This window comes from Protomyctophum bolini, assembly GCF_963924005.1.
Source record: "Protomyctophum bolini genome assembly, chromosome: 7".
In the NCBI taxonomy this organism is placed as follows: domain Eukaryota; kingdom Metazoa; phylum Chordata; class Actinopteri; order Myctophiformes; family Myctophidae; genus Protomyctophum; species Protomyctophum bolini.
This window is the reverse complement of record NC_137868.1, coordinates 38,146,294-38,161,678: the sequence shown is the minus strand read 5'-3', so window position 1 is coordinate 38,161,678 and position 15,385 is coordinate 38,146,294. Positions and strand designations below refer to the sequence as shown.

The 15,385-nt window shown below is 42.7% G+C and overlaps 2 protein-coding genes across 2 annotated transcripts; both read right to left on the bottom strand.

The window, feature by feature from the left end:
- Window positions 1-446: 446 nt before the first annotated feature.
- LOC308318695 (uncharacterized protein) lies at window positions 447-5,479 on the bottom strand (the record flags this gene model as incomplete). Its single annotated transcript, XM_080768319.1, has 7 exons — window positions 447-668; window positions 855-950; window positions 1,177-1,278; window positions 1,548-1,685; window positions 3,465-3,599; window positions 4,340-4,419; window positions 5,394-5,479. The coding sequence occupies 7 exons, from the start codon at window positions 5,477-5,479 to the stop codon at window positions 529-531; spliced, it is 777 nt and encodes a 258-aa protein (XP_080624445.1). The 3' UTR covers window positions 447-528.
- A 1,866-nt stretch (window positions 5,480-7,345) lies between these two features.
- LOC308318694 (ubiquitin-like modifier-activating enzyme 1) lies at window positions 7,346-10,591 on the bottom strand (the record flags this gene model as incomplete). Its single annotated transcript, XM_080768318.1, has 1 exon — window positions 7,346-10,591. The coding sequence occupies one exon, from the start codon at window positions 10,589-10,591 to the stop codon at window positions 7,346-7,348; it is 3,246 nt and encodes a 1,081-aa protein (XP_080624444.1).
- Between the last annotated feature and the right edge of the window lie 4,794 nt (window positions 10,592-15,385).

The following is a 15,385-nucleotide window of genomic DNA, read 5'->3' as shown; positions in this document are numbered from 1 at the left end:
AGTATGTGTGTATGTCACTCTGTCTGCAATGACCCAATACAGTATCACGTAATCATATCACAACTTTAACTTACATACACACATACTTAGACATTTAAATCACTATCTACATATTATATGCACATGCTAATTACCAAGAACAATATAATAGTAGTATTTCCTGAAAAGTTAATGTATTTTTTTTAACATTGCTGATATATATATATATATATATATATATATATATATATATATATATATATAATTAGTACACACAGTAGACCTACAGTATGAAATACTTTACAAAAGTAGTGGCATTTAGAAAGATAACATACATGTACATATAAATGTACACACACATACGCTGTATCAAAGTAATAACATTTTCAACATTATGTACCATAGGATATCAGGATAAGGACAATGCATGAGATACCAAAGTATTCTTTAATAACGTCTCTATAACGTTCCCAGAGCGACATCCACAGCCGCTAAACTGCTTCCTGTGCTCTACTTCTCACGCTTTCATGATCTCCAAGTCACAGCTGTTCAGTTATGTGGCATCGACGTCAATGGCAATGGGTTGGTCACATTTGCCATTTTGCCGCACATTTCCTGAACAGGCATGGGTACGTCTTCTTCATCATCTGTGAGTGAAATGGCATATGTCTTCTCGGGAGAACAGAAGCCTGTTGGGGGGGGTGTTTTCAGGGGGGAAGAAGGTGTCAAAATCATTGATATACTGATATTTGATATAGCGATGATTTAAAATGTAAATGTGTATCGAGCACATTAGGACAGTATAGTTAAAACAGATGCAATAACACATAACAGACAGTTGGGTGGACAGAGAGATAAGAAACAGTGGGACTGACCATTTGACCTGATCCAACGTAGAAAGGACTTGCTCGTTGTGATGACAATAAGTACTATGGTAAGGACTCCACCAGACACCACTATCCATATAATGTCTACAGGAGTCCGAAAATGAGTGAAATGGAATACATTGTAACGTATGTAAAAAGGTGAGATTATCATTTGTGTTTGGGCTGATATGTTTAACTTGCACAATAATGTTTAATATGGAATATAAGAAGTTATAAGAGAGTGAGTGCATCATTGAGCAAGGAAGACAGTTGTTTCCACTTTGGAAAGATTAAGATAAGATTAAACATTTATGTTGCTTTTTTATCATACCTGTGGGTGCAGTGGGTGTGGTGACTTGTTCAGTTGTGGTGAGTTTTTCAAGTGTTGTGACCTTTCTGTCGACTTCTCTGCGTGTAGTTTTGGACTTGGTGACTGCAGAAAGATGGAGGCTTGTTAAGTGGAGCAAATAAATGGCCAGCCAACTTGACTAGGGTGACATTGAGTGAGACAATTTCATATCAAATTATATTATTGTGCTAAAGTGTGTACAAATTCCTCATTCCCTCCCTCTAACAGTTAGAGTTGTAGTAGTTAGTTGTTGTAGTAGTTAGAGTCTAGCTACTACAACTGTACCTTCTCACTGGTGTCACTGATTTACTTTGGGTAAGATCATGAGCCGAATATGAAAGACATAACTGTACCTGTAGTGGTGTCAGTGGGTCTGGGTGTGGCGGGCATTGGCTCACAATCCAAACATGGTTCTCCTGTGCATCGATAGCCAGTCTTACATTGGCACTTTGAGTTACGATTGATATCACACTGTGTCCTATATTCCATATCTGCAAGCACAAAAACACACAACAGTCATTTAAATATATTACTGTATTAGTAATGTAGTAGATTGTTGAAGGTGTGTGATCAAGACACACAAATCAAACTTCCTTCAAGCACACAAATGTATGCACGTATTTCTTAAAAATTTATTTTCTTAACATAAATGCACATGGCAGCTGAGTCACACAATATGGACATGACACACGGAGAGCCTGGTTTTATCTCACAAAGACGTTTATATTACCATCTGTATTTCAGTTTGATAGAACATTTCAGCATTAACTCTAAAACAGAAACTCAAGAACAGTCAGATATCACCTGTACCGGGGAACTTTAGCAGATCACAAATAGTTTCATTCTGTCTCCATCCAATTTGCATATCTAATTTCAAAGATGCTGCCATGCCATTATTAGAAAAGAAAACAAAGTTACTCTGTCAATATATTAAAAAAAAAAAAAATAGTAGCAGATCCATGTGGAGTCATTTTGCTCAAAAAGGACCTAGATGAACATGAACTCCAATGCCCCCTCAGACTAAACTCATTGAAAGGTGAACAGAACCCTCAAAACAATGATGGCCTCATTCGTTGGAGAGAACCGGCTGGCTGCCGGAATTCTGTAGCCTGATTATCAGACTTTGGGCTGGATCCAGGCTAGGAATTCTGTGCAATTAACACCCCAAAGCACGACTCGAGTCCACACGATGTACAATACATCAGCAGAACTGGCAATGGGGAGAACACTACAAGGAAAGGCTTATTGAGGGAGCTCCTGAGCTCCATTCATTTTCTGTTGACAAGGTTTGGATCATAGGGGGAGCTGTGGGGGGAAAGCATAGCAATAGTTCCAGGAAGTGAGGTACCAGGAACATCTATAAAAGTACAGGAAGTGAGGCTCCCAGGGGTTCCATTTTAGGTATTAAAAAAAGTGGAAGAGACTCTTTGGTGGAAGAGACTCTTTTAAGTCTAATACTAAACCAGAATCAGTAGTAAACTTTGAGATCTGAAGAAGAAAAGTTTGATCAAGGATCCCTTTCTGAGGGTTTATAGCTCTGAATTCATTCAGAGCTTTTGGACAAGCAGGAATCTGAGGCCTCCTGACTTGAAGCTTGGGTGAGAAATATAAATTCTTTCTCGTGTCTTGAGAAATGGATTGATTTTTTATTCTTTATGACTTTATGGGTTACTTGATTTTTAGGAAACTATAAAGTCATGCAAATTGGGGTTAGATTGTGGCAAGTTGTGGCAACAAGCAGCATGAGTGAAATCTTCAAACTTTGTTAACAATGTGATAATAATTAAATTAATTATATAAAATGATAATTATATAATAATTAAACACCTCATTCAGCTACATACCGGTATTAGCAGACACCTGACATTTAGCTACAGATGATTAGTCATATGATTAAGTCATGACTAATGGCTAATCAAAGCAGACCAAAACATTTTCATCTGTCATACAGTGTGTATTTCCCCGGTTCCTTCCTGACCTTTACATTTATTTGTATTGCTCCCCTGTAGCAAAAGCAGAGCCCTATAATTATAGTGAGCAATACCACCAAGCAATAACATTGTGACATTTCTATCTTTCATAATAGCCAATGTTTATCTCTTTTGCTGTTTCAACCCGCCCCCCATGCCCCCCCCCCCCTATCCGGGCTGTCAATGGAGGGTATTGCAATTCATACCATCCCCCGTAAGGGTCGGGTGGGTATACACAGGAATTTGATTATTGTGGAGAAGCCATCAATATATCGCACACGCACAGATTCACACACTCACTGGTCATGTTGCAGTTGTAACAGTATTCACAGCTGGGCTCAACATTGAAGGTCTCTGTGTACATTCCACCTTCACATCTTTTACACTGAGTGTCCTCAGTGCTTCTGGTTGAGCAGCGCTTAACCCGGTACTCACCTGGAATACACACAATGGTCACTGACTGTACGTTTAACGATGGGGTGTCATAAATGAATAGCAGTCTATTGTATCTATCTGTTAGTCCACCAGCACCAGCAGTACACCTGGCTTACATTGAGGACTATTTGAGGATAACCTTTACACGGTTAGACTGCATGTGGAAATGGGAAGATGGAGTCGCATACCACCTGAGCAGTGTATTTGTCAATGTGAGACTATTATACAAAACGAACAGCACATACTGGTGTGCCCCCTCACACAAGACATCAGAGTGAATATAATACACATGAGTGTATTGACTTGAGCTCACTCTTTGTGGGCACTAACAGAGGGATTCTGCGTATGCTACATGGCCTGCCATAGTGGAGCAATAGAAAGCTCCAAGGGACTTTGTGTTGTGTATTGTATATTTAATGTATTTTTTTAAGTTTTTATTCATGAGTTTTCGAATATTGTTTGGACCCAATGTTTTATACATTTGTGTCAATGCAGTGACTAACGTACTACCGTAGAGTGGTGCAGTTGTGTAATAATAACCCCATTAGTATGTTTATGCTATTGTAGGCTACTGTCATCATGAAGTGGCAGCATAGCCTAATACTATACTAGCATCTATGTTTGTTTCAACGGCTGCTTTGTACAAATAGAACAATAGACAGTTATACCTGACCACATACTAAGACAATGGCAAAAGTTTATCCTGTGCTGGTCAAGCTGTATACTTTTCGAGCCATCACCTGGTTTGCACTTGTTACAGCAGCGTGTGGGATTGTTTATTGGCCAGCCATACTCGTTTTCACTATTGCATGGAGGAGATCTGACAGAAAGAACGATGTAGAAAGATAGATGTAGAAAAAGGAAGATGAAGAGCTGTTGAATTTCCTGTGAAAAGATAAGGAGGTGGAAGAGGAAGGTGAAAGGAAGATAATAATTTGATGGACTAGAGCTCTGTTTCCCCTCCCCCTTTTTTATTTATTTTTCAAAAGATTTAATAATAGAAAAAATAAAAATGTTTTCAATGTACATTAAAGAGAAATTCAAACTTTTTTTCAAAAGAATCTCATGAAAGAACAATTAAAAAAATTGAAGTTAGCCCACAATGAAAATGGCTCACGTTGCTCCGAAATGCTCACATTGCAATTGTAGATCTGCTATTGTCATTAGTTTGGGTCACAGGGAAACATCAAATGTATCTTTTGGGTCACAGGCTAAAACATTTGGGAACCACTGTACTTGACTTGAGTACATAACCATTAACCACAGTGACAGTACAGACTATAGCCGTGTGAACATAACCACTACGTGGGCATAATATAAGCTTCGGCTTCAGCCCAAACCTTTTCAGTCAAACTGTAACTTTGTAACCCTCATTCTGTATGTTCAACTGCATTGTTTAAACATGACTGAGATAAATAAACTAACTGTAGCCTACTGAAAATGTAAATCTACCCGAATGACACCAAACCTAAAAAATATCCTAAGTGCAGTATATTACTTCTAACCACAAGTGAGATGACAACTTCTTTGAGATGTGTTTGAGAAAATGTAAAATTTACTATTTTAGTCAAATGTATCATGACTTACCATGGTTTAGAGAGGATGTAAGTTAATTCAGATGTCAAGATGTGAGTTCCTGCGGCAACGTGAGACTGGAGTGTGTCGAAAAAGAAAAGTGTCGGCTTTAATCAATCAGTGACTCATCTCACTTGTTATCTCTCTCACTCACACACTCTCTCTCGCTGTTCTGTATCAATGACCCCCTTAATGATCCTATATTTCCGGCATCCTAACCTCCACCACATGCTATCTTTCCACTGCTTGCTGTCGTTAACCCCAAAACCAAACTTCTTTCTTTGTTCCAAAATAAACTTCAACATGCTATTTTCGTTGTACGACACAGATTTCAGCTGAAGTGAGTGAGTCAAATGCAAAATGAACTCATGTTGTTAGAGATTCTGATGAGAACCTATGCCTCCTAACACTTCTCAATAGCCTTATGTGATTGTATTAACCTGTGACTTACATACCATAGCATACAGTAATAATAGGCTACTTTGTAAGGATGAATACAAAATGAATATCAACATCTTAAAACCTGTAACCTGTCAGTGGGGAGTGTTGGGAGGAGGAGTAGGACTAAGCCCCCCCCCCTATAAGTACACAAAATGTGCACAAGCTGGGCATCAACATATGTGGTAGTATTGCTTGAAATACATTGAGACAACCGTGAAAGAATGAGTATCTTCATTGCGAACGCAGTGAGCACTTACTATGAGACCTAGCAGATCATGTCTGTGTGTGTGTCCCCCCTTTGTGCCCATATATGGAGCTGAGTGATTTGTTTGTGATTGATGCAACACACTCCATATTTGGACGTATAGCTGCTTTGGGGACTCCTTATAAGGTTATGGCTAAAACTTAACTTAAAAATAACTTAGCTTAAAAAGATTATAACTTAAAAATAAATCTTAAAAAAAACCCAAATATGAGCTGCGTTCGCTTCCCGCGTTTGCACGTCTTACTGGTGTTTAGTCTGTAGTTTTCAAAAAGCTCAACGGTTAAGAATTAACCTGTGATATCATGACATACTTTTTATTTGTGTTTTTTTTTCTATTAATTTGGTCATTAATGTCCACAGAATGAGAGGTCTGCTCTGCCTAAAATATTAGCGAAACTTGCATTCAACCCTCTGTTACATGGAATTGTATAGTAGTGATATGGACACAAAAAACATAGTTCTGTGTGATAGAGGGGTAAAAAATGATGAAAGTTGCACATTAGTTTTGTGGATTAATTTACTTTTAATGCGTGGCCCCCTGTGCCTGTGGATATTCTGTTTTGTTTTGTAATTTGACATTGCTGACATTGACATAGCTTTGAAGTGTAATTTCATTTCTGCCTCTTGGCCATTTCCCACTTGTAAAAGAGACTCAATGTGTTTTTACTGGTTAAATGAAGGTTACATTTTTTTATAAAAAAAGCAGCATCTCAGACTACATGTCTGTGGGAGGCTGTGCACTGTGCAGACAAGTCTCATTGGTGATGACTTCGGTATACGGTCCTCTGTGTCGTGTTCCCTCTTGTTTTGTTTCTGTAATGGCCTCTGTTGAAATCCTGATTGATTTTACATAGACTATCTCACGTGTTTTATATTTCCGGATCATTCCGGTATGATGTTTTTAGACAGAAGGCCATCTGTGCCATTTCTCTTCTTTAGCCCAAGCCATTCTAGTACTTTGGTCATGCAGTTCTAATTTTGCTTTCTCACAGTCATCCACCGTGTATCCTATCCATCCATGATCCTGTATGTTCAGGAAAACATGTATCCTGAGCTGCCGCTCAATACATGTTGTCCGTTGAACTTCTCAGCTGCTGCGACATTTAGTGTCTCAAATAATTGATTACTATTTTTGTGGTGGCTTGGAAATGTATAGGCTACATTATATTTCTCATCCCATTTTCTTTTATTTTCAGGATCTTTTTATTCAGATTTCCCAAGGGTGGGCATATACAGTAGCATATATCAGTCAAAAATAAAAAACATAAATTAATAACGAAGCCATGAGTTCTAACCCAAAGGGACAAATTAATTGTCTCCCTCATAATCCCAGATTTAGTAGTTGTTTTTAAAGAATATATAAAACGTGAAAAACTAAATGCATGCAAATGGATTGATCCAAAACAGCTGGTGTGGATGTACCTCATTCCCCTCTCTTCAGGTCTCCTCTCACAGGTGTACGAGTTCACTGTGGGGCTCGGCGGCGAAAGGTGTATCTGATTTGGGGCACTTCAACCTCTTCATCCTCAAGGTTGTTGCAGAACACGTTAAACGCCAGGCTTTTCACGTGATTACCCAACCTCCTTCTGGACACTTGAGACACAATCTGGGTCATCGGCTGCCCCAGTCTCTCTGTAAGTCTGGCAGCTGGCATAGCAGGAAAGTCTGTGTAGAGACTAGAGACTCCCTGACAAAGCATGGTGATCTCCAACCTATGCTCATTCTTGAAATAGTCCAGCAACTGGTTGAGTGTCATCTCTTCACCGGTGGGCTGCATTCCATTGACCTCAAATCGATCCCATAACGTCCAGTCAATCTCATAGTACTTTTTGCTGGCAGCAGCAATGGGATCGGAGAAGATGAAGAAAGGGAGTGCCATGTTCATGAAGCTGTTCTTGAAGGACTCCAACTTCCTGTGTCCCTGCACGATCTTAATGAGCTCCAGACATACCAGGCCTACCACAGAGGCTGTGGTGGTAGCAATGGCAGGGATGATCTTGCCAGCAATCAGTTTGCTCTTATGCCTGTCTGCAGCGGGAATGTCATAGTTCTCTGCCCTCAGGTTGGATGCCGCCACAATGAAGTCCATATGGAAGTTTGTGTCGTCGTCCTTCTCAAAGTAGACCGGTTTGAGCTGGAACTGGGAGTTGGTGAATGGGAGAAGAAGAGTCTTCAGCTCCTCCAGTCGGGAGTCGTCAACCGAGGCGATAGAACTCTGCGACTCGTTCTCTGAACTTTCAGAAACGTCGATTCTAACTCCAGAGCAAGGAGTGAAGGTCGGTACGCTGACCTCCTCCTGCAGGATCTTGGCCACTGCTGCACGGTCAGTGCTGCCAAGACAACCATATGTCTGGGCAAACAGGTTGGCTGCTGCCATTACATAGTCCATGTACAGGTCATTGCTAGTGCTGAAGTCTAGGGCATGAGGACATCTTTTGGGCCCAGACCAGAAGGGGGCGCCAGAGCTGTTGAGCTGATCTGGGCCGAAGTTGTGTAGTAGCTGACAGATGTTGTTTCTGTATTGACACTGCCATTGGTTGCGTGCCCAGGCTACACAGTCATCCCAGTTGCGAGGACAGTCTGTGACAAGGCTCTTGTACACAGATTCCAGCAAATCCAAAGCCTGATCTCCAGATAGTGTAGTGTATCTGAAATTGGGATCTGTTATGTATTGGATGGCATTTTCTGGTGGCAGCTTGAATAGTTCATCAAACTGCTCACGGGCCCACTGGAGCGTGTGTTCAATGGCATTGGGGAAATTCTTCAGGGTGCACATGGGGATGGACTTCTCCGGGGGGTCATTGCTGGTGCTGTAGCATTCTGTGAGGAAGGGGATGATCACCTGGACGTTGCCCTTGGTGCCCATGGTACCAGACTCCAGCAGGGGCTTCTGGTAGTACACACATCGTTGGTCCATATGCAGACGGGCTTCAACATTGTCCAGTGCATTGGCCACGCCGTCAAGGCCGTCAAAGAAGACATCATCATATATACTATCTGTGTCTGGACCCACCCTGTTCTGGTGCGCAGTGATTTTCATGGATGGGTTCATCTGCTTTACCGCTGCTGCCGCTGTCTCGCTCTTCATTTTCGTAACATCACGGGGTCTGAAGAGGAACTGTCGGTTGAGGTTGGATTTCTCTATGGTGTCCATGTCTGTCACAATGACCTCACCGTCCCCACCAGCTAGTCCCATCATGGCAAAGTTTTTCATCAGCTCACAGCCAATGGCGCCGGCCCCAACCAAGAAGTAGCGCTGCTTGGCAAGCGCATCCTGCAGCTTGGTGCCAAACACTGCAATCTGGCCATCATAACGACAATTCCTAGGAGCACATTCCTCTTCTGGGAGCACTAGGTTTTCCTCTTCCGGCAGGCACTCCAAGGCATCAAAGTACAGCCACTGCATAATGGCCATAAACTTTCCTGTGCATGCCTTCATCACTTCCTGTGCAGCCAGTCCACCGATGAAAGCGTTGACGGGTGCCAGGTCACCGGCAGAGACAAAGGCCATTTTCCTGATGAGAGCTTCATTCAGCTCCTCCACTTTGGCTGAGCCCGTCTGGGCAGAATTCACATCTTTAGCCAATGTCACTAGCTCATCACCATCATTCTGGTTCCAGGGCTTTGGGAGGCGGCTGTTTTTCTTCTGGAAGGCGTGGAGAGCCTGGAAGGCCACGTGCAGCTGTCCTGGACGATCAAACTTAGCAAGGTCCGTCATTATGAACTCTGGCTCGGCCATGGAGGATGAGAAAGATTTGAAGGAAATATTTTTGGGCATCTTGACCTGGGAGACAATCCCCCCTCTAACGTAATCGGAAAAGTCAGTCGTGTCACAGACACTGAAGGTGTAGGGACCTAGACAATCGATTTTCATGGGCTGGCAGTTGTTGAGCTCCTTCATACCCTGTATCTCTGTGAAGGTGACATAGTCTCCGCTCTCAAACCCATGACGAGCTCCATCCAGACATGTCACAACACCAGCCGTATCCTTTGAGATCATGGAGACCATTGCACTCAGAGGCTGCTCTCCGTTGGTGTCGTACACCACCATGTCCTCTCCAAAGTCACAGAACAACTGGCCAAACAGTCCCCGCGTGTCTGCGATGACCAGCTTGATTCCTTTACCGTGGCAGAGTTCACCTACATGCTGCTGCTCCTCCAGAGTGGAGTTAGTCAGCACTACCACCTGGAATTGAGTCAGGTAGTCCTCTGTGAGTGGCCCGGTGTAGGCTGCCACAGGGACGTAGCTGTTGAGCTCAGCCAGACGAGGCTGACTGACCTCTGCCCTGTTCTTGCCCAGGTCCTCTTCCCGCAGGTAGAACTGTGACGAGAGGTCTCTCCACTCTGCAGCACCCTGGTCGTGCACAGTGACAGATTTGAGTCCTCCCAGGATGACATTCTTGGCGATCTCCACTCCCAGCCCTCTCATGCCAGAGATGAGGACATTGGAGTTCTGCATGCGCTTCATGGCATCGTGGCCCAGCACGTAGAGCTGTCTGGAGTACAGGCCTTCATCGATCTCATCACTGTCCTTCTTAGCCATGCCGTTGGTGTGGGACAGTCCAGTTGTGACAGAGTTAGAGGGGGAGCAGTGGAAACCCGTTTCGGTCTCTGTTCCTGACAAGCTACGCTTCTTGGACGATGAGATTGATGATGCCTGAAGAGGTCTGTGGTGAAGAGCTGGCTGGCTGTTATCTGCAGCACGTTTCATGACACTCACCAGGTCCGTTCAAAGCAAAGTAGTGCCATCCCGTCTCGGTACTTTATATAGAGAGGTTCGTGATGTATGTTTTCAAATAAATGTACAAAATATTTTCATCTGAAGTGTGGTGAAGTAGAAATACAACTGATACAAATGGAAATACTCAAATAAAGCAATGGTACAGTATCTCAAAATTGTACTTTCTACTAAATGAACTTACTGTAGTTACGTTCCACCACTGCCCATAATATGGTGTCAACCCTTGCTGCATGGGAGCATGTTGTCATGGTGATTCGTTTAGTTGCTTGAGAAGTCGACGTGCAGTAATGTTTATGCATGTTGATCTGAGTGTAATGTAAGCTACTGGGGGCACTGACGGCTACGTAGGCTATTTTACCTTTGTTATGGAACTCAAACAAATGCCAATTTCTCTACACAAGCAATTGATCATTTAATGTGTACAAACGAGCTGCAGATATACTGTAGGTTCCATACCAGTAAGACGTGCAAACGCGGGAAGCGAACGCAGCTCGTACATATTTAAGTTAAGTTATTTTTAAGTTACGTTTTTAATTTAGCCATAACCATATAAGGAGTCCCCAAAGCAGCTATACGTCCAAATATGGAGTGTGTTGCATCAATCACAAACAAATCACTCAGCTCCATTTACAGTATGGGCACAAAAGCGTGACACACAGACACACGGACGGACACACAGACATGAGCTGCTAGGTCTCATAGTAAGTGCTCACTGCATTCGCAATAAGAATATTTACTATAGTCTTAGAATAGTGTGAAACTTTTAAGTAGTCAACCCATTCCGTGGGACGAACCCAGATCCCAATAAGCTGCATGAACCATTCAACTAAAGGGCCAGTTAGAACTGTTATGTTCTACAGTATATTTATACGTATTTAACATTGTTTACAAATGGGGCTTTATTGTGTCCTTTGTGAAAAGTACTTCTCCCTGTGGGAGAAGTACTCGCTTCTCGAGGTACGTGCATTAAAGCCGTACACATATTTATAGCTAGATAGAGACTAGATAGCTAGATAGACTACAGCGGTGCCTGTTGGTCACTGCCCTACTTGGAACGATGCAAGTTGGAAATTAATGCCCCACACATGTGTAACAGGTGCAGGATCCAAAAAAGTAACTAAGAAAGGAGAGAGGAGATCGACACCGTTTTTAAAAGCTCCCAAATAATTTATTGTTTTCCGCTCTGTTGTCAATAAATTATTTGGGAGCTTTTAAAACGGTGTGCGGATCTTCACTCTCCTTTCTGTGACTCTTTTATGCCCATATATGAAGTTCTTTGTCAGGCATGCCCACATATGGAGTCTATGCAGATGTTAGAACAACATTGTGATGACAGAACAGACCAGATCAGGTCCAGACGTACAGAGACTTGGTGCATTTATAGTTAGATAGCATCAGTATTCAGTGCTGCATTGGTCATTGCATGCAAATCTCTGACAACTAATGGGACGTGTGTGTGTACAGTACACTGTATATCTTTCTTTCTTTCTAGTCTAAATAATTGCTTAAGCATGTAACATTGAGATGGACCCCAACTGGAAACAGGAAACAAGGCAGGCCAAAAACAACCTGGCGATAGAACTGACTGCATGTCAGTGTTTACTTTATTTTGTCTATCTAAAGGCGCCTGGAGTCCTGACCACCTGAAAACATCTACCATCTGTTGTAATTGTACAGTAGCTGTATACTGTCACCTGCTGAGAGATCTACCAGTAATATTATACCAGTCAATCAGATGGATTATTTGAAGTTTAGATAAAACAGGCCTAGATGTGCTTCTTTCATCTCAGTGGAAATTATGATGTGTTAAGAGAACCGGATAAGAATATTTATAACCAGAGTGTGTGTGTGGGTGTGTGTGTGTGTGTGTGTGTGTGTTCGTGCACCCCAAGACCCCAGGGAGGCTCTCCAATGTTGAAGCACTTGGCCCTAGTGGTTAGAGCGTGAACTGCAGGCAGACCCGTGGATTTAGGAATCCCCGTGCCACTGGGGTTTAACATTGAGCGCTCGGTTGCACTTCCGCATTTGACCACCAAAGTTTGGTGGTCAAATGTGGAAGTGGAAGTGCAACCGGAAGTATAGACCGTTCTTCCAGGTGCTTCAAAACGCCACTGAGCAACTTCCACTGAAATGAATGGGGGGGGGGGGGATCCGGTTCGGTCTCTATCCTTTTATAACTCTATGGTGCACCCACACTCAGCTTTACCGCACAAGGCAGGTCATGTCATGTCAGAAAAGTACTCGAGGACTTGTACAAAAAGACAAACTTGTCACAATGTGGTCCTGAAAATAAAACACAGACAGCTCAGATGGCTCGGACATGTCCTTGGACCATGAACTGCATTCCTAAAGTAGCATTGAGATCAGGGGGGCAGTCAGACGGATATTTTGTGAAGCCACTAAGGAAATGAAAGTTCATATAATGGCCTGTTGTGGCGCTCTCATTGGGCTCAAAAAAACCCATAGCCCCATAGAAGTCCATGTATTTGGGCCCAACTTCACCTAGACTGTATTACCTTAATAAACATGGTCATGAATACTTTTTGCTTCCAGTCACTAGTTTAAAGTCTCATTTCTAATGTCATAATATTCTTTTTGGAAAATTATGGTCCCATTTATTAGAAAAATTACCATAAAGTCGCGCATGTTCTGAGGGGCGTGGCTACCGTTACAGTCTATGAACGGGATCCCCCACCCACTCGAGTCAAAATAAAAACCAACGAAGAAGAAGGGGGAAGTCCCGCCTCGTTGTCTGGGCCAGCCAATGGGCCAGCTGGCCTGAACTGGGCCAAAACGGATCTAGAAAGATGGCGACTTCCATTGCAAGGACTGACAGGCTTCATTTTACGTTCACGTTAGACCCGCGGGACGCTTTGTCCATATTTTTTACAGTCTATGATTGAGATGGACCCCAACTGGAAATAGGAAATGAGGGAGGCCAAAAACAACCTGAAACAAGGGAGGCCAAAAACAACCTGGCGAAGAACTACGACCTCAGAACTGAAGATGACAAACATAACATGGGGTTGAGGCACAACATACTGCACAGAATAGGACCAGATGGAAGCAGATGGTCACAGCCATATATTACACACGGAAAATAAAGAGGATTAAGTAAGTATAAGAGAACCAGGAGATAGTTGGAGATAATAATGTTCATATTCTCTGTGTGCGTGTGCGTGTGCGTGTGTGCGTGCGGATTAACCCTGGCAAGGGCGCCTGGGCCCCCCATAGTGTCTTTTTTCGTTTTTCATCTTTTTAACGTACATTTAACACAATCAACGGCCAATGAAGGGCCCCAGCCAGGAGGCCCTTGTCAGGGCCTCAAACCCAGTACTGCCCGGTCCAGTTTCTCCGAAGGGCCCCTGAGAGCCAAGGGCCCATGGGCCACGGCCCCACCGGCCCAATGGCTAATTTGGCCCGGTGTGTATGCGTGCGTGCACACGCACGTGCGTGAGAGAGACGGTTAGAACCAGTTCACTGTCACTCTCCAGCAGTCCACCATGCTGTGGTCACACATTTCCGAGGAAGGCAGCTCAAACCTCAGCGTGTGGTGGAGACTCCGGAGAGCCACATTCAGTAGCAGCAGCTAAGGGACCTCAGCTACAACAACCCTTCCTGTGAGGCCTGTACAGGAAGCATTCACAGTGTACACGGATGACTGGGGGCTCACGATATGAATACAATTCTGACTTGGATTAATTATGCCATGCCGCTCTTTTCAGCGATAGTTTCAACGATACACCGGTGACCATAAGCACTACTCGCAAGTTGCACATTTAGATTAACATCAAAATCCTTAACAGGAAAAATGATGACTTCACTCTGATTAATTAGAATTGATTGTGCAGTGAATAGGACTAGCTTTCTGAATGTTCTTCCAGGCTAGAATGCTTTACCTTTCATTTCAAGTCATGTTTTTAATCCCCTCCCCTCCAGAGAGCAATAGCCTACAATGTTCATCTGAAACAGGAAACGTCGATCCCACCACTAAGCTTGAAAAACATGACAATAGTTCTGGGCAGATTTGCTGGTCCTAATTTAGCTAATTACCACTAATTACAGTTTTATAGCTTAATATCCTTTACATTTGGTGTTAAAAAAGGAAAATCAGTAAACTGTTTTAAAGGACAAAAAGAGGATTTACATTCCAACTGAACACATGACAAAACGCAAGCTCTAGATGGCGTCCTGTCTCCAGGGTAAAAAAAACAGCTGCAGTCTGGTTAGGCCAGTCACTGTGTGTGTGTGTGTGTGTGTGTGTGTGTGTGTGTGTGTGTGTGTGTGTGTGTGTGTGTGTGTGTGTGTGTGTGAGTGAACCAGCCAATTAAAAGGAAGAGTGCATGTGGTTTCCTGAGGAAGTACTTGTCTATGCTCTGCTGAATTACATTTACTTTATTTATTTGCACACAATTACCATAATATCGACCTACTGGCTACTGCATGTGGTATAATCAACAATTTTTCTTTGTGATTATGGTACCTAAAATTGGAACACATATTCTAAGCACAAGTCTACTCTAAACATAACAGCAGATAAATGCTGTTAAATAATAGTTTTTGTTTGTTTTGGGACTTGTTTAAAAAACATTTGAAAGGGAATGGCAATGCAATGTGCATATGTTATTGCAGCCATGTCAAGGTTTTCATTTTTCTGTATTTGTCCTTTTGGGGGCGCTCTAAAGTGTGTTCTATGTGTTGAGGGTTCTCAATTATGTGTCTTTGTTGCGTCTGTGTTCTGCTAATTAAGCTTTTTGGTTTCAC